This window comes from Xenopus laevis, chromosome 7L (genome assembly GCF_017654675.1).
Source record: "Xenopus laevis strain J_2021 chromosome 7L, Xenopus_laevis_v10.1, whole genome shotgun sequence".
NCBI lineage: Eukaryota > Metazoa > Chordata > Amphibia > Anura > Pipidae > Xenopus > Xenopus laevis.
In genome coordinates, this window is record NC_054383.1 from 37193796 (window position 1) to 37220249 (window position 26454).

The window sequence follows — 26454 nt, forward strand, 5'->3', positions numbered from 1 at the left end:
AAGCTAGTTTTGTAAGATTTTAAAAGGCTAAAATATAGACAATATAATTTAAGAAATTTAGATGAGGCCTGCAACCCGCAGACCCACATCTATACCCACACCTGAAAACCCTACCCTCATTCCACAGGGTACCTGATTTTTGCGGGTACCTGACCCGCTGCAGAACTCTAGCGCTATCTGTAACAGAAAGAAGTGTGGAAACAAAAGACAGAACTCGGTCCGTTAATTGGCTCATGTTACCTAACATGTTTGTGTGTTCTTGGTTTCTCTGCACTGTGAATCGTATGATTCCAGGGGGCAGCCCTTAGTACTTAAAATTACATTTTTATGTCTAGGATAACCAATGGTACATAGTGCTAGAAAAGTATAGTTTTATGGAAATAGTTTTTTTTAGATGACGCAGGGTTTTACATGTGGGCTGTTTTATGCAATATATTTCTAGAGACCTGCATTGTTTGGGGGTATAGTTTTCCGTTAATAGTAATAATACTTTTTGATTAAGACCCATGCTTTTTGTTATATGTATATGTTTGATTAGAAAATGCTATTATTAGCAAGCATATTTCCTTCCTTTTCTTCCTTTTGTATTGCTATAAAAATTGTTTTTGGTTGGCTAAAAATCCTGTGGATTTTACTGAAAAACTATTTTCTGTCAATTTGCACAGAGCTCTGAAAGGGGCAGACCTGGAGGGAATGGGTCTGGCACTAAACTGAATGGATTAGAGTGGAGACAGGCAAATAATAAAACTAATCTAGCTAGAAGGCAGTTGAAGTCATTACAACAGCACAGCAGAAAGAGGAGAATTTGTAAATGAAATTGTAGAATGGTTTGGACATTGCTTCTGGTAGAAATATCCATGAAACATTTCTTATTCAATTAGATTTTACCCCATGTGAATTATTTCTTCGAATCATATCTGCAAGTACAAAATATATCGTGAAATTTGCGCAGTTGATAACTTGGGCTTAGAAGGAAAAAGAAAATTGCTGAAAAATAGCATATAAGAAACCCAATTGCTTTGTCAGGAATTAAAAGGGTGATTAACAATGGACACTATGCAAGTCATTGAAATTAATACATTTCAAACATTTACAGGGGTACTATTTAACATTATTCCTTTATAATTGGAATTGATTTTTATTACACATTTTTGTTTTTAGTTAGTTTTTTTTTTTTTTTAATCTTCATCAGGCAAGCCATTCCAGTTCTTTCCAGGACTCCGGATAAGAGGTTTTTTTGTTACTGCTCCCCTTAAAATGATGCCCGTACCCCTTCCCTCCGCTGATGGCGACTTTAGCTGCTGATTACCACTGGCACACAAAAAACTACTTAACACTGTTGGTACAGCTGGTTATTAAAATGCAATTTTTTTGGGCCAAGAACTGCCTGTACTTGCTGTGTCAGCCGGTTTTAATTTACATCAATTGGAATCGGCATTGGTGGTTTCAGGCTTTCTCTGCCATCTAAAATACACTGTCAAAAAAACACCCAATGTGCCATTAGCTTCAGCTTGTACAGTAATTGTCATGTATACACTTGGCAGTAATGGTACAGTGACTTCCAAGAACAAAATCTCCACATCATAAACACAATATATTAACAGATGTATTTGGAACTTCAGTAGAAAGTGCATTAAATACTCCACATCCTTCCAAAAAGGAGGTTACCCGAAGGTTGTAATTCTTAGGACAAGGTCACACGGGGCGTTTTTATTTTGCTTTTTTAAAAACGCTTGGTCAAGCGTAAGTATGCCAATGAAACCACCCCGCATGATGATGTGCGTTTTTCAGCTTGTAGTTTTCTTTTTCCAGCATGTATTTCTGGTTTTACTTGTTTCCCACAAGTTCCCCTCAATTTTAGTAAACTTTTTTTGAAAACAAGCCAAGCGGAAAAGCTATTTACATGCAAAATGTATCTGTACTGATTGTCAATACGCAACGTAATTCCGTCACCAGCATACAACGCCACAAATACGTATATGTGCAATCCATCTCATGAGAGTTTGGACCACCATATTTAAAATACGCTGCATATTTCCAAACCTGCGGATCCCATAGAGTTTAATAATATGGCGTTTCCTTGGCGTATTGGCGTTTCTTCTGAAAAACACATTAATTTAGCATGGCTTTATTTTGTGCATATTTACACGGTTTTAAAAACGCATGTAAAAAAAAACTCCCTGTGTGACCTCACTCTTAGGATTCTATCAGTCAAAATTAGCTCAGAAATGTTATGCAATACTGGATATGTATCCATATGGAACCTGTTTTTAATCAGAGAAATGAAATAGCTGCCTGAAAGCACCTGCATGATGCTGTGCTAGCTGTATCAGCACGCACAGGAACATGTAAAATGAGATATCTGGCCACACACAATTATTAAAGGTGGTTGTTCACCTATGAGTTTTTTAGTATGATGTAGAGTGCTATTCTAAGACAATTTGCAGTTGGTTTTTATTTTTTTTTAATATTTGTGGTTTCTGACTTATGTAATTTTTTGTTTAGCAGCTTTTAGTTTGCAATTTCCGCAATCTGGTTGCTAGTGTCCAAATTACCCTAGCAACCATGCATTGATTTGAATAAGGGACTGGACTATGAAAAGAAAAGGGCTTGAACAGAAAGATAAGTATTAAAAAGTAGCAGCAACAATAAATGTATAGCCTTATAGTGCATTTGTTTTTTAGATGGGTCAGTGACTCCCATTTGAAAGTTGTAAAAAGTCAGAAGAAAAAGGCAAATAATTAAAAAAGTTAACGCTTTGCAAAATACATTTATTAAGCAGAAATCAATTGTTTTCTTTTTAAAAAGTCAGCGATTACCCTTACTCCTTCTACAGTGTCATCATTCCCTTCCTGTACCGTAATGCAGAGATTGGCAGGGTGTAAGACTAATTAGGACTGGCGTTCTTTTATTTACTGCGCATGCCCATACCCTACATTCCTTGCCCGACAGGCAGTAAGATCAGCACTACAGAATGCTTTGGACCTCAGGTTTTCCGAATAACGGATCTTTCAGTAATTTGGCTCTTCATACCTTAAGTCTACTAGAAAAACATGTAAACATTAATTAAACTCAATAAGCTGGTTTTGCTTCCAATAAGGATTAATTATATCTTGGTTTGGGTCAATTACAATGTACAGAAAATCATTTTTTAAGTTTTGATTTGGTTAAAAACCTCAACTTTACAGAGCTGTGGAGCAATTTTGGGTATCTCGAGTCAGTCGGAGTCGCCAAAAATATTCTGACCCCGACTCCTAAGAGATTTAAATACAAGCGCTGAAAATAAGCACATCAGATTTAAGAGCTTCTACGAAGGAGGATATGGCAGAAGCAATTGTTTGGTTTATCTAGTTTAACTTTGGTTTTGTTTTAGAATTGCCAAAGGATATGGTTTATATTTTTGAGCTTTGGCAGTGATAAAATGCTTTGTATGATGTGTACTTAGCTTTTTTTCAATGGAGATTACATTGAAATACCAAAAAAAAAATGTTTTAAAGTAATTAACATATAATATACTGTTAGCATGCACTGGTTAAAGCTTTGTGTTTGTTCAGAAAGACTAGTATAGTTTATATAAACAAGATCCTGTGTAGCTATGGGGGGAGCCATTCAAGCTGCTAGAAAAAAGGAGAAAAGGCACAGGTTACGTTGCACATAACAATAGGGCCGGAACTAGGGGTAGGCAGAAGAGGCACCTGCCTAGGGCGCAAAGGTAGAGGGGCGCCATGCACGTACCTCTTCCGACACCTTCACCTAGTTCCAGAAGCAGTTGCAGTAGTTTTTTCTTCTTCCGCCTGCTCACCTCTACATACAATATCTGCTTCCTCAGTGTATGGGCCGGGCATGCGCACTTGTGTGTTCCCGGCGTATGCATACTGTCACGTTCTTGGCGTATGCACGCTTGTGTGTCCTCGACGCATGCGCACTTGCACATGCGCAAACGATAAGGGGCGGCGTGGTCGCCGGGTTGCCTGGGGCACCTGGCCGACTTGGCCCGGCATTGCATAACAGAGATAAGCCCTTTCCAATACAATGGAGTTCTATCTGTTTTGTGCTATGTAACCTGTGCCTTTTCTCCTTTTTTACAGCAGCTTGAATGGCTGCCCCCATGTCTACACAGCAGCTGGTTTATATAAACTATAGTAGTTATCCGAAGTAAACACACATCTTTTACCAGTGCAGAGCAACAATTCATTATATTTTAATTACTTTGGTATGCTTTTAGTTTTTGGTGTTGCTGTTCCTTTAAAAACAGAGGCATCCGAGTTGGAGGTACCATTAACTGGGGAGTCGAAGTGTACCGGCTCCACAGCCCTGAAATTTTACATTTTTAGTTTCCCTTATTTTACATCGTTTTTTGTAGTCACACCCATATACTATTTTATTCATAATGCATGTCCATGATTTAGCGTTTTACTGGATTTTACACCATTTTTTTTTCTTGTCCCCTAAAAAACATAAAATGGGAGGGTTCCCCTATAATAGGAAAGAAATGCAAAACTAAAGCAATGCCGTATATTTTTTAGGCAAATGATCTTGTTGCTGATGTGAGAGCATGTATACAAAGGCCAGGGACTCTGCAGCTGTAACCAAACAGACTAAGTTTGCAGACTTAGTTCTAGGCAGTGTTTTCAGGGTTATGTTTCCCCACTGGCAAGGAAACCTGATTCAGATGCATACATTGTGTGCCGCCTCATAGAACTGCCGTTTCTGGTACGTTGGCGTTACTATGGAGACAGTGTATTCGCTTGTATTCTTTCGCACGGGCAGAATTCAATTTTGCCATTACAGGATGACCGTACGTAATGCAGAAGTGTAGATCTGTCACTAGACAAAGTGTGCGAAGAAATCTGAATAATTTATTGCACAGTCCAGGTGGCTGCACTATCGCTTTATTGAAAAGTCAGATTGGTTAGCAAAGAATTCTAAAGCCAATGTCCACTTGGACTTTTACTCCGAGGCTGCAGGCTAAAGGGCTTCTGTATCCCAGGGAAAGTCCCTCGGATTATCATTTCTATTAGGGTGACCTTATCTGGGGTTACACAAATGTTCAACTTAAAGAGCTGCGAGGATCTGAAAGCAATTGTATGGAAGGAGAATATTAAAGTACATGATGTCAAATTTGCTGTCCTTGCACTATAAAGGGTAACATTTCCAAGAAATTAAAAGAATTTTTTTTTTGCAGATTGCACTTGCTTTTCTAAGTGAGCCTCCGTTTAGAATCGGGGGGGGGGGATGTCAGGGCTCACAAGGGCCCGCACACACCCACCCCAGGCCCCCAACTTCTCTTTTTTCCAACTTCACGGTCCCCCTTGCCGGCTGCAACCCTCCTCCATCTACCGCCCCTTCGGTCGTGGCGGTGAGAGGTCAGGGGGATTCAGGCATTGATTTTCAGGCTGGCAGTGGGGTTTGGATGTGGGCCAGCAGGGCCTATGAGGGCCAATGCCCACTGTGTTTTTTCCCGGTGTCCTGCAGGCCCAGTCTGACCCTGGTGAGCCTTATGGGATCAAGACCTGGGGTCTTTCCGTAATTTGGATCAGCATACCTTAAAGGAGAATTCAACCCTAACGTTATAAAACCCCTACCCTACATAAACCCCCCTCCCAGCCTAAGTGTTACCAAATGCCCCTAACGTTTTGCTTACTCTTGATGCAGATTTAGGCATTGGAGCAATTTTAGTGAGTTTTGGCGCATGTACAGTTGACGCGATACAGAAAGTTACACCAACTGCACATGCAACAGTACGCCGGTCTCATTCCAAAGATTTCTGAAGAGAAGAAGATGGCGCACGTGAACTCCGATGCCTGAATCTGCACTGAGGGGTAAGTAAAATGTTAGGGGCATTTGCCCAGGGTAACACTTAGGCTGGGGGGAGGAGGAGGAAGGGGGATCTTTGTAGGGTTAGGGTTTTTTTAACATAAGGGTTGAATTCTCCTTTAACTCTGCTAAGAAAAAAAAATTAAACATTCCCAATAGGATTGTTTTGCTTACAATAAGGATTAATTATATCTTGGTTGGCAACAGTTACAAGGTACTATTTTATTACTACACAGAAAAAGGAAATCATGTTTAAAATTTTTTAATTATTTGTTTAAAAATGGAGTCTAAGGGAGATGACCATAACAAAATTCGGAACTTTCTGGATAATGGGTTTCCGGATAACGGATCCCATACGTGAGAACAGGCGTGTGTCATGTCAGGGAATTGGAATGTTTTGTTTTAGTTTAGTTGTGTTTTAGAACTGATGTTGATTATAATATGGAAAAATATCTTTATAGATACTGTTGTCGTCATTATCATCATCATTTATATAGAGACAACAAATTATGCAGTTCTTTTGATTAGTTTATAACAGGGAGCTTACAAAAATATAACAAACAAGGGTTTACAGAGTACGATAGGATTAGAGGGCCTTAACCTCAAGAGTTTACAAACTAAAGAACATAAATCCTGTGATATACTTACAGCGTTAGAACCCTTACACAGGGTTATTTGCATCTGCAATCCTATGCTCTGGCTTTTTATGAGTTATTTGACTCAGTTCTTCTATATGTTGTTATATTAATAAGAGCACACAGAAATGCCAAACACAGATAAGACACAACATGCAGTGTGGGTACTGTGCCACAACACAGGATCGAAGTTTTAAATACCATTTGTAAGTGCGCCTAGACTGAGGCTCATAGGGAAGGTTTAAAGGAATTCATAACGTTTTCCTACTTCACCAAAGATGAATTTCAGCTGTGGCAATTGCTAGTCCAGGGCTCCTCAATCTTTTTTACCTATGAGCCATATTCAGATGTTAAGAGTTGGGGAGCAACAGAATCATGAAAAGGTCCCTGGGGTTTTTAAAAATTTGCTTATCTGATATTCTGTGCAGATATTTTAAATAATTTACGGGATGCTAAATAAAGGCTAGCCTATGTGGATTGGCAGCACACTGGTTTTTAAACAACCAAAACTCTCAATCTATTTTGAGGCCACTGAGAGCAACATCCAAGGAGTTGGTGAGTTACATATTGCTTGTGAGTCACTGGTTAGGGATCACTGTTCTAACAATTTTGTTCAGTCAATTACAAAGATCATGCAGTAAAAATGAACCAATTGTGTATTTTTGTGCTGACCCTCTTTAATTCTTGTATCATTTGTATATTTATGATCTGTTTGTTCGATGTATATACTCAAGTATAAGCCGAGTTTTTCAGCACCCAAAATGTGCTGAAAAAGTCTACCTCGGCTTATACTCGAGTCAATGACGCGAATGGCTGCGGTTCAGCAGCACACGCTCCTGCGTGCGCACACCATTCACTTCCTACCCGGCCCACATCTCCCCGGCACCTCCCGCTCACTCAGAGTGCCTTCATCACGTGACGTCATCAGAGGCAGCGGGCAGCATGGCGACGGGTGTAGTTCCTCCTACTGCAGCCTCCCCACCTCTGCAGTCCTGCGGCGCCTGCATGGACTCGCACTAGAGATGAGCTTTGGCCAAGTAAGTGCGCAGGCTGGTGTTCTGGGCCAGGGATAGGGGGCAAGCTTCTGGAGATCCAGATGCTCCAACGCAGAGGCAGGTTTATATTTGTATGTAATGTATGTATACATTAGCAAGTGTGGGCAGCACAGAGCTGTGACTGCCTCTTCGGATCAGTAAGAGGTGAGTTCTTCCCTAGCAGAGCGCAGGCAGGAGCGTGTGTTCTGCTGAAGATGTCCTAAAATGCATTTCTCACCCCTAGGCTTATACAAGAGTCAATAAGTTTTACAAGTTTTTGTAGGTAAAATTAGGTACCTCGGCTTATACTTGGGTAGGCTTATACTCGAGTATATACGTTACATATATATATTGTACAGCACTGCGGAATATGTTGATGCTATATACAGTAAGTATTTGTTAATGATAATAATAAATGTTTTGCTTATATGTTTCCCACTGATTGTATACAGTACTTTCTGCATACATAGTATACTTGAATTAAATGAAAATTAATGCTGTATCTTATTTGTTTGTTAAACTAAAATCGGGAAACTTTACCTTTACACTCAGGTCTCGTGAAAACTGTCATTTGCTTACACATGTTACAGTAAGAGAAATATAGTGATTCGTTCACTGGGCATAAAAAAAAACAAAAAACAACAAAACACTCTGTGTTTCATTTTGGGGTTTATCAGATACTCACACAACTGCCCCATGTTTAGGAGCAAAATTCACTCCATCCCATATCTCAGCAGTTATTTACTGTAAAGAAAATCTTTTTCAAAAATGCTTTATGAAAGTCAAATCAATGCTTTCTGTGGCGCACAGAAATTCATTCATTCTTAATTCATTTTTCAATTCAATTTTTTAATTGATATAACCTCTACTTTCAGTTCCATAAAAGTGAACTGCTTTTCTGCATGAATACCCTATGTGTTTTAGGAAGCCAAACGCTTGCATTATTAATTCCCTTTTAAAACCTTTCAAAAAGGCAATGGCCAGTGTGTTATAGTGCTGGAGCTGGGAATGAATCTACCATTGAATGAGTAAATGATGACAACAGGGGTTCACGCCTTTGCCAGAACATATAAAAATCATTTTATTTTATAGTGCTCTGTTATAATATTCAACTTCTTAGCACCAAGGTATAAAGCTAATGTGTATATTGGAGTGCTAGGTCTTTTGTGAACTAACTTTTAGGGATGCATCGAATCCACTATTTTGCATTCGGCCGAACCCCCGAATCCTCTGCGAAAGATTCGGCTGAATACCGAACCGAATCCGAACCCTAATTTGCATATGCAAATTAAGTGTTGGAAGGGGGAAAAAAATTATTTCCTTGTTTTGTGACAAAAAATCATGCAATTTCCCACCCCTCCCCTAATTTGCGTATGCAAATTAGTATTTGGGTTCGGCCGGGCTGAAGAATTTGGCCGAATCCTAATCCTGCTGAAAAAGGCCGAACCCTGGCTGAATCCCGAACCGAATCCTGGAAAAAAAAAAAGCAAAAACATTGTTTGTAGTGATTTACCAAAGCAATTCGGACTCACCCCCTACTCACTTTGTTTGGTGTCTCAAGCAGGACTGCAGAGGATTCAGTGGGCCTGCATTCATGCAGAGATCCTCAAACTGCGATTATCCAGGAAAACAAAAAGAGAGGGAATATTAGGCACACTTCCACATAGAGTAATTTAAAAACCACTATTTATTAATACATTAAAAAACACAGGTGACTGCTGTGGAATGGAAGCCTAATGCGTTTCTGGAACACCCCTTAAAGGAGAACTAAACCCCCCATGGAGATAAGTCCCCACTGGCCCCCTCCCAGCCTGAATTCTGTCCCTTCTAGAAATAGCGACCTCCCATGCAGAGAGAACGCAGCGGAGCTCGCGGGCGACACCTTCTTTACTTCGGTAATAATCTTGTCTTCTTCCTCCCCTTCGGCAAATTCCGTTTCTTTCGGCGCATGTGCAGTTGACGCAAACCGGAAGATGCATGAACCGGAACTGTGCATGCTGCAATACGCCGCTCACTTCACGAAGATTACCGAACAGAAGAAAATGGCGCCCGTGAGCTCCGTGCACTCACTTTGCATGTGTGGTCACTTTTCTAGAGGGGACAGAATTCAGGGGTAAGACTGTACAGGGAGGGGGGCCAGTGGGGATTTATCACCATGGGGGGTTTAGTTCTCCTTTAATCATAGGCTATGATTAAGGGGTGTTCCCGAAACACGTTAGGTGTCCATTCCACAGGAGTCACCTGTGCTTTATAATATACAGGTATGGGATCTGTTATCCAGAATGCTCTGGACCTGGGGCTTTTCTGATAACAGTTCTTCCATAATTTGAATTTTCATACCTTGTCTACTAGAAAATCCTGGAAACATGAAAGAAACCCAATAGGCTGGTTTATTATGTCTTAGTTTTTTGGATCAAGTATAAGGTACTGTTTTATTCTTACAGAGCAAAAGGAAATAATTTTTGAAAATGGGGATTATTTAGATAAAATGGAGTCTATGGGAGATGTAATTCAGAGCTTTTTGGATAATGGGTTTCCGGGTAAGGGATCCCATACCTGTATTTCTAAATAGTGGTTTTTATTTTACTCTATTAGAAAGTGTGCCCAATATTTATTTTATTTTTTTTGTCTTAACTATACAAGCCCTTACTTGAAGAATAAATGGTTTTATTGAAACTTTACAGAAAAAGTATAAATGATTTGTAAGCTTTCTGTTCTCTCACATAATAACTTTTAGCAGTTTCATGCTATATTGTACATTATTTTCTAACTTCGATTAAATCGTGCCAAACAGTTTCTTGTTACTGTGTCATGTTAGGTAACTCCGGTCTGGCTAATTCACCATAAAGGATTGCTCAATCACTTGTTATCCATATGCATCAAGCCGGACATAATGTCGCACTGTTGAAAATGGAGCATTTTACATGGAGATTACAGTGAATGGCAGTTGTTCAGTTCTGCGCTTGCCATGAAATCAGTGTGAATGTGGAAAACAGAGGTTTAATGGTAAATGCACAGTATTGCGGTGCTTGCCCGGACAAAACAGAATGAATGTGTTATTTAGATTTCATTAATGCTGTATATGCAGTTTAAAGCTGATCAAAACTCTTTTATTAAATAAGCATGTGCAAGACACTAACACTGCCATGTGCATAGATTGAATATAGAAGATGGATACATCAAACTGGAATTGAAAAAGGTCGTTTGTTGGAGAGCTCGGGTGCCCTTTGCTGCAGATAAAAAATGCATGACCATGGCATAGCATAGTGCCAGTACCTGGGTCAAACGGGGTGAATAAAGGGTCTGCTTTGTCTTTTGAGACAGGTTCTAGATTTGTGCTTTTTTCATGGATGCTCAACATTCCTGATGGAATAAGTATATTGTAATCTGTTGCTCATTCTCTAATCATATGAGCAAATGGATTGCTTTATGTCCATGGATTTATGTTTTGATGTCATACTGTTTCAAATATAATAAACATGCATCTTGTAGATGATAAACACCGAGGTTGCCTAATGTGTGTACAGGTATGGGACCTGTTATCCGGAATGCTCAGGACTAGGGGTTTTCCGGATAGCGGATCTTTCCCTAATTTGGATCTTCATACCTTAATTCTACTAAAAAATCATGTAAACATTAAATACACCCAATAGGCTGGTTTTGCTTCCAATAAGGATTAATTATATCTTAGTTTGGGTCAATTACAATGTACTGTTTTATTATTACAGAGAAAAAGGAAATAATTTTTTAAAATTTTGTTTTGGTTAAAAACCTCAACTTTACAGAGCTGTGGAGCCGGAGTCAGAGAGTTGGAGTTTGGAGCAATTTTGGGTATCTCGAGTCGGAGTCGCCAAAAATATTCTGACCCCGACTCCTAAGAGATTTAAATACAAGCGCTGAAAATAAGCACATCAGATTTAAGAGCTTCTATGAAGGAGGATATGGCAGAAGCAATTGTTTGGTTTATGTAGTTTCACTTTGGTTTTGTTTTAGAATTGCCAAAGGATATGGTTTATATTTTTGAGCTTTGGCAGTGATAAAATGCCTTGTATGATGTGTACTTAGCTTTTTTTCAATGGAGATTATATTAGGAACAGAAACACCAATTATATCTTAGTTTGGATCAAGTACAAGCTACTGCTTTATTATTACAGAGAAAAACCCTTTTTTAAAATTTGGATTATTTGATTATAATGGAGTCTATGGGAGATGTTCATTCTGGAATTCTGAACTTTCTGGATCAGGGGTTTCAGGAGAATGAATCCCATACCTGTATAACCAAAACTCATAATCTGTTCAGGTGGCATTATTTAAGAAAATTAAATATTACTTTTACATTTATGAGATCTTGTTTTCAAAATTACAGAAACCTGTAGCACATATTTATGCATGGCTTTTTCTTCTAAATCCTAGCAAATAAATGATGAAAAATATCATAACTGTGTGTCTGTCCTTGAATGCTCTGGAAATATGTAGTAAAGAATTGATTGATTTGCAATGCGCCAACCACTTGCTAGTCCCATCAAATATGCCCTGCTGTATCTGAGACATTTGACAGTATCGGGAGGTCAGGTTTCAGCCTGCAGTTGTTCTGAAACATCTGGAGACACCTTAGAAATAGCTGTAATAAGCCATTGGTAACAATTTCAAAAACTTTACATTGTAGGTGAATAAGATTGCTGGGACCAGTATTTACAGATAGAATTGAAAAGCCTTCTTGCATGGCCTTCAATCTGAATAGGTTTTAACTTCATATCTGCTTCTGCAGTCTACCCTAACTCCCCATCACCAATTTTCTCGATAAAACCTTCAGATGTTTAGTAATTCCTTCTATTTATACAGTCATTCCTGCAGCCCTATCGGTAAAAAACCGGGGCTGGTATTCCAAATTTACCTGCAATGTATTTACCAGAAACTTTGCAATAACTAGTCAATTTGCCAAATCTCCCTTCTTATTCCAAGCTTGATGACATGACTCGTCCTCTTGATGTCTTGAGTAAATGATAATTGTATGTCTATGCTGCAGGGACCAGCTTTGTGTCTATTCCCCCCAAAATAAATCCAAACCAACTGCTCCCTGTTCCATAGTGAAGAGATTGAACCTGGGACATGAAGTCCCTCTGATTTCTATAGAATAAGTTCTCCACCCACTATGGAAAGGAGAGGACCTTCAAGTCCCAGAATCCATCTCTTCGCAGTGGAAGAATGTGAGGAAGGGGTTGCATGACTGACAGTATGAGGTGGGGTTGGGAAAAGGTTTGTTAGAATAAAATCAATAGGGTAAAACTTTGATATGAAGCATAACACAAGTGGTTGATGCTTGTTTATGTTGTGGTCTAAAATCCTTGGGTTGCAGCCTCTGATAAATATAAGTGTCCAAAAAGTCAATGTGGGTTGGGGGTAGGCTAATTTAAAGCTGATGGTGGGATGAAAACCACGACATTGTTAGTGGAACTGGATGAGCTTTTGCTAAGTATCTGCCCAAATGATAAGAATGTTATCAATATAGTGGAGTAATGATTGGGGTTTGGTGGTACAGTAGGAAAGTAAATCCTGTTCTAGTTTAGCCATGAAAAGGTTTACATACTGCAAATCCTATACAGGTATGGGATCCATTTTCTGGAAACCCTTATAGAGAAAGCTCCGGATTATGGAAACACTGTCTCCAATAGACTACATTTATCCAAAGAACCCAAATTTTAAAAAATGATTTCCTTTTTCTCTGTTAGAATTAAACAGTACATTGTACTTATTCCAAACTAAGATATAATTAATCCTTATTGAAAGCAAAACCAGCCTATTGGGTTTATTTAATTTTTACATGATTTTCTAGTAGATTTAAGATACAAAGATCCAAATTACAAAAAGATCCATTATCTGGAAAACCCCAGGTCCTGAGCATTCTGGATAATAGGTCCCATACCTTTACTACTAAAGGTTATTTAACTTTGCCAGTTTCTTTAGATGTTTAAGAAGTAAAGCCCTTCTGTGCAGATAAATATTTTTATATTTTGATCATTTTTGAATATCTAATTTCAGGAATAATTGGCCCCTTTGGGGCTATTTTGCTGCTAGGGACATTAAAACCATGTAAAGTCTGTTTAGAAAATGTTGGTTTCCTTTGTCTATAGCTTTGTTTTTCCTTGAATGAAGGCAATGGAATAAATTCCCTGTAGCTGGCACATATTCACCCACTGATTTCAAGAAAAATGGTTTGTGAGAAAAATAATTTAAAAGGATTTATTGGATGGGGATATCCCTAAAACAGCAAAGTGTGTTAAAGGGAGGGGGCTGAAATAGATTTTGAAAGGTTATCCAAAAGCTACAGCTGGAGTTATCCCAGATTGTATCAGCTGAAAAAACAAAATATTTGGCCATTCCTGTAATTTTTCCTTCCACATAAAATGTAGTATGGAAAGGTTCCAGATAATTGTATCCGTACCAGTGTAAATAAATACTGAATGAAACAGTGACAACTTAAACCATAGTGGTCACAGTTTTTAAATCACCATGAAAATGCAGTTAGAAGAATTAAACCAGTTTTTGTCTTCTCTAGCATTTTTAGTTGACATTTGTCAAGAGATATTCAAGGGTTCATGGGAACAAATCCTATAAAAGAAACTAAAAGCAGTTTTGCTAACAATACTGGATGTTGATCTCTCACAGAATGTGCTTCCCTGGGAAAAAATGGAACACTGAACTCAGAGTACCGGCACTATAACAATAACGTATGTACATATTTTAAAGCAGTTTTCTGGTTTTGTTTAGCCAAATCACAAACTTAAATAATCATTGTGGATTTTTTTGGTCAAACAAATGCCACAAACAAAATGTGGAGAAAATGAACACGTTATAGTGTAGAAAGATCTACTGTACAGGTATGGGACCTGTTATCTAGAATGCTTGGGACCTTGGTTTTCCAGATAAGGGATCTTCATACCTTAAGCCAGGGGTCCCCAAACTTTTTTACCCATGAGCCACATTCAAATGTAAAAAGAGTTGGGGAGCAACACAAGCATGAAAAAGTCCCTTGGGGTGCCAAATAAGGGCTGTGATTGGCTATATGGTAGCCCCTATGTTGACTGGCAGCCTACAGGAGGCTCTACTTGGCGCTATACTTGTTTTTATGCAATTAAAACTTGCTTCTGAGCCTGGAATTCAAAAATAAGCACCTGCTTTGAGGCCACTGGGAGCAACATCCAAGGGGTTGGAGAGCAACATGTTGCTCACAAGCTACTGGTTATGGACCACTGCCTTAAGCCTACTAGAAAACTATTTAAATGTTAAATAATCCAATAGACTTGCTTCTAATAAGGATTTATTATATCTTAGTATGGATCAAGTACAGGGTCATCATCATCATCATCATCATTTATTTATATAGCTACAGGAAATATTTTTTTAATATAGTTTTTTAGTCTATGGGAGATGGCCTTCCATCCCTTTCTACAAAAGGGGTTTACGAATAACCAATCCCATACCTGTATATCACAAATAAATACTCTACCCTCTTCCTCTATGATGATATCACTTCCAGGTTTATGGGACTGGCAGGGTAGCATGTCAGGTTGTGAATAAGGCAGGTCAGGTTGGTTAGTAAAAATTTGGGTTGTGTCCCAGGTGCCCTGCTCACTCATCAAGACATTAACCCTATAGGGACCCACATCAGAAACCTGTAGTAACGAAATCCTCAAATATAAGTAAATAATCGTATTTCATCTACAAAATAACAATTGTTATTATTTGATATTTTTGGTATTATTGATATTCTATATGATTTGTTTTTATTTCTCATTATTTTTCTTTTTGGTTATATGACAATTACTTTCTGTAATAGAAAACTGTGAGTCCATTTTACTGGCCAGGTGCAGGTCTGTGGTATTTACCAGGTAACATTTGCTTAAACTGCCCTACACAAACAGGACAGCTTCAGAAATCGCTAGTCAAGTGGACCTTTACATAAGTTGGTTACTCAAGTGGTAGGCCAAATTGTAGTTAGAATTATTTTATCCACAGGTCAATGAGTGGATTACATGTGGTCTACTGCTGACCAATTGCAAAGGGCCCATGCATATAACCTAATACCAGGCACCCTATAAAATGTCTTCTTAGTTGGAAGAGATAATTGTGAGAGATATTGTTATTTTGTCCACATTCATGAATCAGTTTGGTTTCAGCATTTATCGACCTTCCTTCTATGGACATCTTTAGTCAAAAATAAATCTTATACCTGCCAAGTTTATGTAGACCTCAGGTTGGATAACTATACTATAATCTGATTTTTTTTTTTATTTGTAGCTGGTTAAGATGCCATAGCAAGGGTTCTAGTGGTTATTTAATGTAGGAGATAACTAACAGTCTGAGAGATTAGTCAGCTGTTTTTTTGATCACTATGCCATGACCCCTACGTTTAATTTACCATTTTAGTAGAAGTCTTGCTGCTACCTCCTAACAATATTGTTTTGCCACAATAAAACCAGGTATCGCTTTCTGAACAGGATTGTGTACCGGTAAGGGCCTAAGATTTAATGCCAACCAATTTCATAGTCTGGGTTCTGAAGACAACTAATTCTTTTTTTATATACAGATGATATGACACACACACCCCATCACCTGTCAGCGCATTCCACTGCTTCACTTACCTCACTGTTAAGAACCATTTTCATTGCTCCAAGTGAAACCACTCAAGTCTAAGGGGGTGTCCTTTTGTCTGTGTAAAAAAAATCCTCCGATATAAGTTTATAATGTTAACATAAAGGGGCAGATTTATCAAGGGTTGAATTCGAATTTTCGTGTTTTTTTTATGGCCAAAACTCAAATTCGACTAGGGAATTTTTAAAATTCGATTTGAGGTTTTTCAAAAATGTAAATTTGATTTTCGAGATTTTAAGAACTCAAATTCGACTATTAGCCACCTAAAACCTGGCGAATTGCTGTTTTAGTCAATGGAAGATGTCCTGGGATCATTTTTGAGTTGTTTGCAGTCTTCCCGACATACAATTTTTTTTCAGAGAAAAAACTTAAATCTAATTCGTTTCAAATTCGATTCGAGTTTTCGGGTCAATCCTATTCCCCGAAGTTTTGAAAATTTTGATTTTTTTTTAAAAAAAATTTTGATTGGTTGAATTTCAAGTTCATGGAAGTTTTTTAAAAACTCCCATGAACATGAAATTCGACATTTGATAAATGTGCCTCAAAGAGTCATCTTTTCCCATAAGAAGCGTCTTTTCTCCAACAAAAAAAAAAATAACCTTGACAGCCTTTCCTTTCATCACTTTAGATACATGTCTCTGCACTCGTTCCAGCTCAATAATATCCTGGTGCCCAAAAAAGTACATCTATAGCTCTACAGTCTGTTATCCACAAAAATCCCCAAATAAATCCGCACATACTTCTCAATTAAATTTAGTATAACTAAATAACTTAATTTTGTGAGTAGCCTTCAGGCTTATTGTATCAAATTCTTTGGCAAAATCTTGAGGAGCAGATTTGTCAATGATTGAACTAGGGAATCCAGAAGGATTTGATATTAATTTTCCTATTTATCAACACTTTTCAACAGAGCTGTAGAGTCGGAAGCAATTTTGGGTACCTAGAGTTGGCAAAAATGCACTGACTCAGACTCCTAATGCATTAAAATTGTAAAGAAAAAAATACAGTAGGGATGTCATATTTCACAGATAATAGTCATAATTAAGTACCTCTCTGCTGTAAAAATAAAACCCAGTGCATAGTTGTTTCACTAGTGGGAAATGAAGCTGAATTGTTTTAATTTTTTTTCTTTTGTTTAAACTTTATGTGAAGGTAATGTTTGTAGTTTCAATAATAAATAAAATAAAACACCATAATGGCATAGGCTTAGTTATAGATTTAGTATCCTCATTCATGTTGGCAGTGACAGATTTGGATGGCCACTGTGGTAGCTTCCTAATCAGTAGTTATTTGGTTTGTTTCCAAAAGCAGAGACCATTTTTATATAGCTTTAAAATTTAAACTTATTATCATTAATGTATAAGCCAATACAGAGCATGGTGGCTATTGGACTAATTAGGAAAAGTTTTTCTATTCTGGTGATTGAACACCTCGCGTGTCCTAAGATTTCCCAAACTTCATTAAAGCATGTTTGGACTTTTTCCTGCTAAATTTTATGGGTGAAATATCTAGTAAATCTGAAGTTGTTTTTTCTTTAACGGTGGAGGAAATTAGCAAATATTTATTTTCACACAACATTTGTTAAAGTCCTAGTTACATAAAGAACCCCCCTTCCTTTTTTGGAAAGAGAAAACATGAAATGTTTGCAGTTGCAGAATGTATCTGAAAAAAAATGCTCAAAACGCCAACATAGCAGCTTGTAAATGTCCGGATGATGGAGAAAATATGTTTGCAGCTGTCAAGAGACATTTTAAGGTTTCATTTTAATAAATTGAGCTCAAATAAAATATGCAATTGCCACTTCATCTTTAGCATAATGGTTGAGACAAGCCAAGGAACAGGAGTGCATCTGCATAGGGCTCATCAGGTCATATTCAATGTATTTCAGGGACAAATTCTCCAGTTCTTATGTTTTCCAAAGACCGACGCTACTGAGTGTGTAAGTGATTACACTCTTGAAAAATTGAATTTAAAAAGTCTAAACAGTATATTAATATAGGATGTATATAAATAAAGCCTACTATTGATTTTATTACTGTTCATTTTCTTGTTTTAATTTATTGTATTTATTATGAATATAGTGTAATTAACTTAGAATATAAAAATATTATAAGAAATAAGAATAAGAAATTAACTAGAATATAAGAATAAAGGACAAATAATATTAGTACTTTTATGTTACCTTATGATTTTTACATTTACTCACTTTGAAACTTGCTAAATTGCTTCAACATATCTTCTTACTTCTGTTGTACTTTTATTTAAAAACATTTTACTATCTGTGCTAACAAGACATGATCACTTTTACCGTATTTAGTTTCTAATTCAACAAAATCCAAGCCATATTTGCAGGATTAGGATTTAGGAGCATGTGGTTTGGACCCATGGACTGTAGACCACTGGGCAATTCAAACTGGGGTTCAGATTAGGTTCAGGATTCAGATGAATCTTTTGTGGTTGATTCAAATATTTTTCTTGGATTTTCATCTTTTTTCCAAGAGTAAATTTTTTTATTTCTTCAATGGATGTCCAGCTATGTCTTGTGGTCAAAACAACTCTAACACACTGACTTAGCCTATAGAAAAGATTAAAATGTGGGTGGAGAATTCCCTCTCTCGTGTAACAATGCAAAATAAATTCTAACAATGGAAAAGGGGATGATCCCCTTTGATTAAACTATCCCCCCCCACCAAAGAAAAAATTGTCTCGACTCCCCAGTATTACTTTTATCAATTTATTTTTAACCCAATTAGCAATTTATTAATATTGCTATTTATTAATGTATTCAGAATTTCACCACTAGGTGGAGTAGGCAAATAGGTTGTCATCAAAGGAAGTTTTGTTGGCCTTGCTGCAAAGGTTTCAGATTACAGCCCACATGAATTTTTTTCCTCCACATAAACTACAATACTGAGAAGCAGATTGATTTAATAGACTTCTGCCAATGGAACATGGGGTTTTGCCTGACTCACATTATTGGTAGTACAAATGTGCAGAACCAAATGCCCAAAATCTTGATATTGTCTTCTTTGTAAATGATCCAAAGTGGCAAATTGTAATACAAGTTTTATGTCCTGGAAATAAAAACCTTCCAAATGTAATGAATTAAACTTTCTTTTATTGTTTTTAAATCAAGTTACTCTTCCTTATTTCCCTCTCTGCAATATGTCTCTCTGCATGCAGGAGTCTGATATGGATTATACAGTAGTCAGGCCAAATACATTGGTGAGTGCTTCCTTTTCCTAGACAATGTATTAGCACTAACTTTAGTCTTTGTAGAGAGACAAATTGCAGAGAACAGAATAGTGAAAAGTAACGTGATTATTTCAGAAAACATACAGAATTTTTAATTGATTATTTTTTATGAAAGTTTTTTTATTCCCACTAGATGAAGCATATGTTAGATATTATTATTACAATATTACCTTTCAAGTGCTTCTTTGGGGATTTTTGTCTGAGAACATAGAGTACTGCTTTAATGCTAATTGCACAAACAGCCTTTTTCAGGTGATTAATATGAATGCCATTGGAATGACTTTGGGCATTTCACAACTGCCCCCTGAGTTACTACAAAACACGGCAGGCAGCCCAACCAAAATCTGTCTGCTATATGCCGTGTTTCCCTTTCGTAACCCAAATAATCCAGCACATCCATTAACTAACCTAGATGGTGTGTGCACGCAAAGCATCATGTAGTTGATAGACTTGCAATAAATTTATTTATATGGGTTAATCAGGTTATGGGTCCCACCTTTGTACTGGGGCCCCTCCATGGGGGAAAAAAATTCCCACCGCAGCACTGTGAGACTTTGAGGTTCCAACAGACTTCCTGGTGCAGAGTTGCGTACTTCCAAATGGGCCCCACCAGGTGGTAGACCCTGCTTTATTCACATGCCACTGTTAAATGCAATATGGAGCAGTGTATTTCTTGCAGAACTTGTACATCTAAATGCTAGAGTTGTTGCATCTCTAGTGTTACTGTAGTGACACTAATTATGTACCTTAAAATATATACAGCAATCCTAACCGTTTCATATTAAAGGAAAGTGATTAGGAAAAGACTTTTGGTGGAAGGCAGAATGTGTTTAATTTCACCATAATGTGATGTTTTATCTTTATTTCATAAGTAGATATGTTTTAACATGCAACAAAGCCAATGGTTTATTTTGTCTTGTTCTTCACAGCTGCTTACTGGGGAGACATTGCATTGGATGAAGATGACTTGAAGTGGATTTTCAAAAACAAATCTAATGACTTGAGGAATACTAGACATAACCAAACACATCCAACTACAGGTAGGTGTAAGAGAAAGAACGTTTGTTTCTTGTTGAGGCAGAACAGCAAGATATGGTAATTGTATAATTTCTCCTTAATGGTTTATAATGGTTGTAGGAAATGCATCACCTTTAAGGGCTGTGAGTAGGGCTCATTTTAAACACTGGGCAAATGTGCACCTGACCAGTTACTCATGGCAGCCATTGAACTTTTTTCTTCAATTGTTCTACCTGCAGCTGGTTAAAAAATTCTGATCACTGATCGGTTGCTGAGTTACTGACCATGTGCACATTTGTCCAATGTTGATAGATGAGCTGTAACTGAAATGTAATTGTCATGAAACCAAAGAAGAGTGAAACTGCGGCATTAACTATGATGATATTGGTATGTGCTGTACAATACTGATTATGCATGCATTTGAACATGAGTATTTGAGGGTGAAAGCACACAGGTTTATTTTTTTGGGGGGGAAATCTAAAATGAAGACTTCTATTGGCGTTTTTAAGGGGTGTTATGGTATGGGTCTAGTATTAGCTTTATAAATTCAGGAATTACCAAGGAAAAAAACATTAAAACAGAAACAGTGGATAAGAGATTTGTTTTCTCATGGAAATAGGGAACTTTTCAAAAATAATCAATTCAAACTTTTCTGCCATTACTAATATAAACAAGATAGTCTTCCTTATTTTCCCTCTCCACAGTCTGTTTCTGTACACGCAGGAATCACATTTGGATTGATAATCAAATATGTTGGTGTGGATTCCCTTTGTCAAGACAATATATTAGAGCTAACTGTCTTTTTAAATAACCAATTCCAACAGAAAGCCCTGTAGAAACATACTGCTGAGAGGGGTAAAGTGTAGAGTAATGTTAATGGTTCACAAACGGTACCAAATATTTGCTTACATTTAGAATATTTTATTTCCATAGGATAATGCTTATATAACATCTTCTTGATGCTCCCCTTCAAGTTCTTTGGGGACTGATGTCTTAGAACACAGGAGCAAATTCGCCAGCGTGTCATCATTTCGGTACTTCGCGGTTTACTAACTAGCCCGGCGTAACTTCACTAGCGAAAGAGGCTGGCGCTCATTCGCACTCAATCAGCAGGTGAAGTTGCAGTCTGGCGAAGGGACATAACTGCGCAAATTCACTAAGATGCGGATTTTACTGAACTTTACCTCTTGCGCTAGACTTTCCTTCGCCACCTCAGACCAGGCAAAGTGCAATAGAGTAGATAGGAGTTCCTCAAAATTTAGTTGAAAATTTTTCTAAGTTCCAAAAAACGCTGGAGTCTTTTTCTTTTTTCAGGGTGATAGGCTGCAAAAGAGCGTAACCCGCTTTCCCTCTACATTTCCTAACATATGGCACATAAACTATATACTGGGCTCATGTGTAGGGCATTATAACAACTCTATTTTCTTTTATTAAGCTTCCCTGGACTTGTGTAATGTAATGCATTTGCTGCAACATATACTGTATGTTCAATTAACTTTAAATTCCTGCCGTATGCAAATTAGCCAACGCTAGAGAAACTTCTCTCTGCTTGCCAAATTAACGCTAGCGCAACGTCGCCAGCGTTCGCCGCCCTGGACGCTACTTCGCATGTTAGTGAATTAGTGTTGTCTGAGAGAATTTTTGCCTGGCGAAGTGTTGCGCTGCCTGTGAAGCTGTCGCTGGTGAATTTTCGCTGCTTAGTAAATTTGCCCCACAGAGTGCTGTTTTTACAGCAATGACTTTAGTGAATCATTTTCTCGATGGTTCATGGAAGCAACTTTGGGTATTTCTCAACGGTTTCGTGAGCTACTACAAAACACAGCAACAGTGCAACTTAAATTACAGTGTGCTTTATGGCAGTCTGTGCCATAGACTAAGCGCTTACTCTAACCAGCTTAGATAGCATGATAGCACAAGCTCGGATAGCATGTACAGCCAAAACACAATATAATTGATACGTCTACTGCAATACGTTTACTTGTTATGTATATATGGTAGTGAATGAATTAGATGGCTATGAGACCCACCAATTGACTTACTGCCACAGCACTGTGGAACTTAATATGCTTCAACAATCCACTAAAGACAGGGCTGCCTTACACCTACCAGTGATACACTCTCCGCCTAAAGATGGATTTGTTATCTGGAGCGACACGTTCTTATTGAATTAGCACCAAGCGTGGTGATTTTGCAAACCTTACTGCTTTAGCACTTGTGTCTGGGGGTCTTTGTATATTACCCCTAATGTTTGCAGAATGTAATAAGATGCAAGAAGAATTATTTTCTGAATCTAAATTTTAAATCACTGGTAATACCTGTCCACTTGTATTTACAGGAGTTTCCTGATTCAAATGTATGAATTTTAAATTTTAATACTCACACAGACATAATAATTCCGGATTGAAGGAATTTTCATATTTAATCCCCCTCCCAACCTCATAAAAAAACCTCTGACCCTTCATTTCTGTGGGTCTCTTTGTTTGTGAGCCTGAGAAGTATTGGTTCCATGAAGAGTGGGGTAGAGTAACACATTTTAGGAACGCTACAATTGAAATTGTTTAAATTAATTCTGAATTGCACAGTTTTTCTGTTGACAAAATCTGTCAAAAGAAATCATAAGCATATTTAATAGGCTAGTGGACACATGCTTTTCTGGCTAGATAACACATTCCAAAGTAACACAAGTAGTATAGTGTTAGATGCAGTTAAACAGCTCTTCTCTTATTGCCTCTTTCTTGCAAAGTATGTCAAAGGTATTCCATTTACCAGACGGTTTATAATTAATAAGTTATAGAATTTCTGGACTAAACACAAGTTTTTAAAGGGACAGTCTGGGTGTAAATATGTGAAGAGGCCTGGCATTGGCTAATGTAAATGGAGGTTATGTGAGAGCTTTGCAAATTGTGTGGGATTGTTGCTGCATCAACAGTTCTCCAGTTGTGCAAGTGATGAGTCCTTTCTGGGGATTGCACTCACACAGATATGTAAGAACACACTTATTTGCAGTTCCGTTTGCATCTTTTATGAAACGGAAAATATCACCAAAATGATGGGATTTCTCCAATGCTATGTAAGGCAAGGGGAATAGTGATGTGCGGTCTGGTCCAAAGTCCATGACCTATCACCCTTGCCTTATATAGCATGGGAAAAAACAAATTATATTACAGGAGGGGTCAGGCTGATTTCCGCACAAGATTTCAGACTCAAACCCGCCCCCACTTGACCTGAACTCAACCCGATCCAACAAGTCCCCTCTATAGAACTACGCCCGACCCCCACCCCCCATATCTGACATCATGAAAGGGGTATGGTCAGGCGTGTACCTATAAATGGAGGCTACCAGAAGAAGAAGCCAGCAGAATAAGGTCCCTTGGAGGGCAGAAGGAAGATCTCAATCTAAACTAGGGATGCATCGAATCCAGGATTCAGTTTGAGATTCGGCCTTTTATAGCAGGATTCGGCCGAATCCTTCTGCCCAGTCGAACCGAATCCTAATTTGCATATGCAAATTAGGGGCTGGGTGGAAATCGAGTGACTTTTTTGTTACAAAACAAGGATGTAAAAACTGTTTCCCCTTCCCACCCCTAATTTGCATAAGCAATTAGGATTCGGTTTGGTATTTGGCCAAATCTTTCTTGAAAGATTCGGGGGTTCGGCCGAATCCAAAATAGTGGATTCGGTGCATCCCTAATCTAAACCCGACCATGGCATCGAAATCTTGTGTGGAAGTTTGTCTAAACCTGTGTAACCCTCGGGTTACTCTGGCTTCGGGCCAGCCCACACATCACTATCCTCCTCCCCTTTATAACATGGGAGAAAACCAATGACATTACAGGGTTTGTGCTATGTTGCAAGAGCCAGTAGAGCTAGCTCAAAATGCGGTTGTACAGCAGCATTTTGAGCTAGCTCCTCTGTACCCAGTAAGTAATCCTGGATGTTTTTGCTTGTGGATCTTTACATTAATTTCAAGGGGATTCTGTCATGATTTTTATGGCGTAGTTTTACCACTAAATTACATTGTAAGTAATTGAACCACTAAGTGTATTTTTCATAGCTGTAATATTGGGGTTTAGATGATGTATATTATGTTTACTATTATGTTGCTTATGTTTTTGTGGAGTTTCCCTTTATTATTAAATAAATGTGTTTGCTCTTTTGTTAATTGATTTTAATGCATAATTCTGCTGGACTAACACTAACTGATGCTTTTTGTAAAAAAATATGTTTTCCCATGACAGAATTCATTTAACTAACCCCTAGGGATTAGAAAATCAGGACAATGGGAAAATCCAATCACATCTATTACTTATCGAAATGACAACACAGTTATTGCCAGTACTGTTCCTAGATGTGCAAGTAGCCTGTTAGTTTTTTATACAAGTAAAGTAAATATTACTGCAGAGCTTTGGGGTATGGCAACCTTACCAAATAATCAGTTCTCCTCTAATTACTGTGCACGTTTATGCAGATATTCTAAACGTTGACTATTTAAACACAAATGTCAGAATGTTAGAACATTTTGAATGCATTCTTCGATGCTCGTTCTGTTTATACAGAACAACTCATCATTTTTTTTATTTAACTGGAGAAAAAAGAATTCTGGGTGATATATGAAATATATTTGTGTTGAACTTTGGTTATATGGCTAAAAACCATTGGCAACGGGCATGTGCGGATGGCCAGGAATGTGAGCAGCTGGCCGCATTAGCAGATATTTACTAGCACAATGCACAGATTTGAAACCATTTGTATACAGAGTGGCTCCAATTATTAAAAAATGTAACACTACAGGATCCAGATATCCATAATACAGTGCAGGACAGGACTTTTAGCATGTTATAGAATGTCCTGCATTCAGCAGCCTTTCAAATGCTTGTTTTTTTTAATTATTTACTTACACTTTCCACTGACTTTCGCAGCCAAAAACCGATTTCTCTACGAGGCACAATATCATTGTTATTGTTACTTTTTAGGGGTCATTTATGACCACAAGTACAGAGGCCTAAGTGCAATTTCCAATGTAATTGTGGTCTTCAGGGCAATGCAACTGCTGTCATTTATGCATCAAAGTTGATGCAGCTGTGCTTGCAATTTAATGCAAATCAGATGCCAGCAACACATTTCAAAAAAGTTGTGTCATGCTGAGAAGAGCATTGCAAGGAGACCCTGTGAGACACTGCACTGACAAATATTGCAGCAATATTTTCCTTGTAAAATTGCAAGGAATTTGGGAATTTCATCAGCTACAGTACATAATACCATTAAAAGATTTAGAGAATCCTGGAGAAATCTCGTTATACAAGTGACCAGGCAGAAAGCCAATACTGGCCGGCTGTGATCTTCAGACCTTCAGGCAGCACTGCATTACTTGCAGGCACGATTCTGTATTGGAAATCACTGCATGGGTTCAGGAATAATTTAGAAAAGCACAGTTTGTAGCTGTATCCACAAAGGCAAGTCGAACATCTACCATGCAAGAAAAAACAAATATATATACATAATCCAGAAACACTGCCGCCTTCTCTGGACCCAAGCTCATTAAAAAATGGATTGAGGCAAAGTGGAAAACTGTCCTGTGGACTGACCAATCAAAATGTGAAATTCTTTTTGGAAGTCATGAACGCTGCGTCTTCCGAGCTAAACGGCAGAAGGACCACCCTACTTGTAATCAGCACTTGGTTCAAAAGCCAGCAGCATCCGTGTTGGTATAGGGAAGCATTAGTGCACATGGCAGGAGGAGCTTCTCTGAAGGCACCATTAATGCTGAACAGTTCTATACAGGTTTGGAGTAATATTTGCTTTGCCAGCAAAGGAAAAGCCATAACCACCTTCTGCATGTATTACAACTGTATGGCTCCATAGTAAGATTCTGTGTGCTAAACTGGCCTTCCTGCAGTCCACATCTGTCACCCAATGAAAACATTTTGTCTGTATTTGGCAAAAACTCTCACAAAGGAGAGAATCTGAAATCCTCTATCTGGCAATAATGGAACAGCATTTCACTTTCAAAACTCCACTAGTTAGTCTCCTTAGTTCCCAAACGG

General features: G+C 38.0%; 1 protein-coding gene across 1 annotated transcript in view; it reads left to right on the forward strand.

Moving 5' to 3' along the window:
* tll2.L (tolloid like 2 L homeolog) overlaps positions 1-26454 on the forward strand; it is a 102910-nt gene that overhangs the window by 15781 nt on the left and 60675 nt on the right. Inside the window, 1 exon segment of the mRNA NM_001090908.1 lies at positions 20323-20433. Coding sequence (NP_001084377.1) covers positions 20323-20433 — 111 coding nt within the window.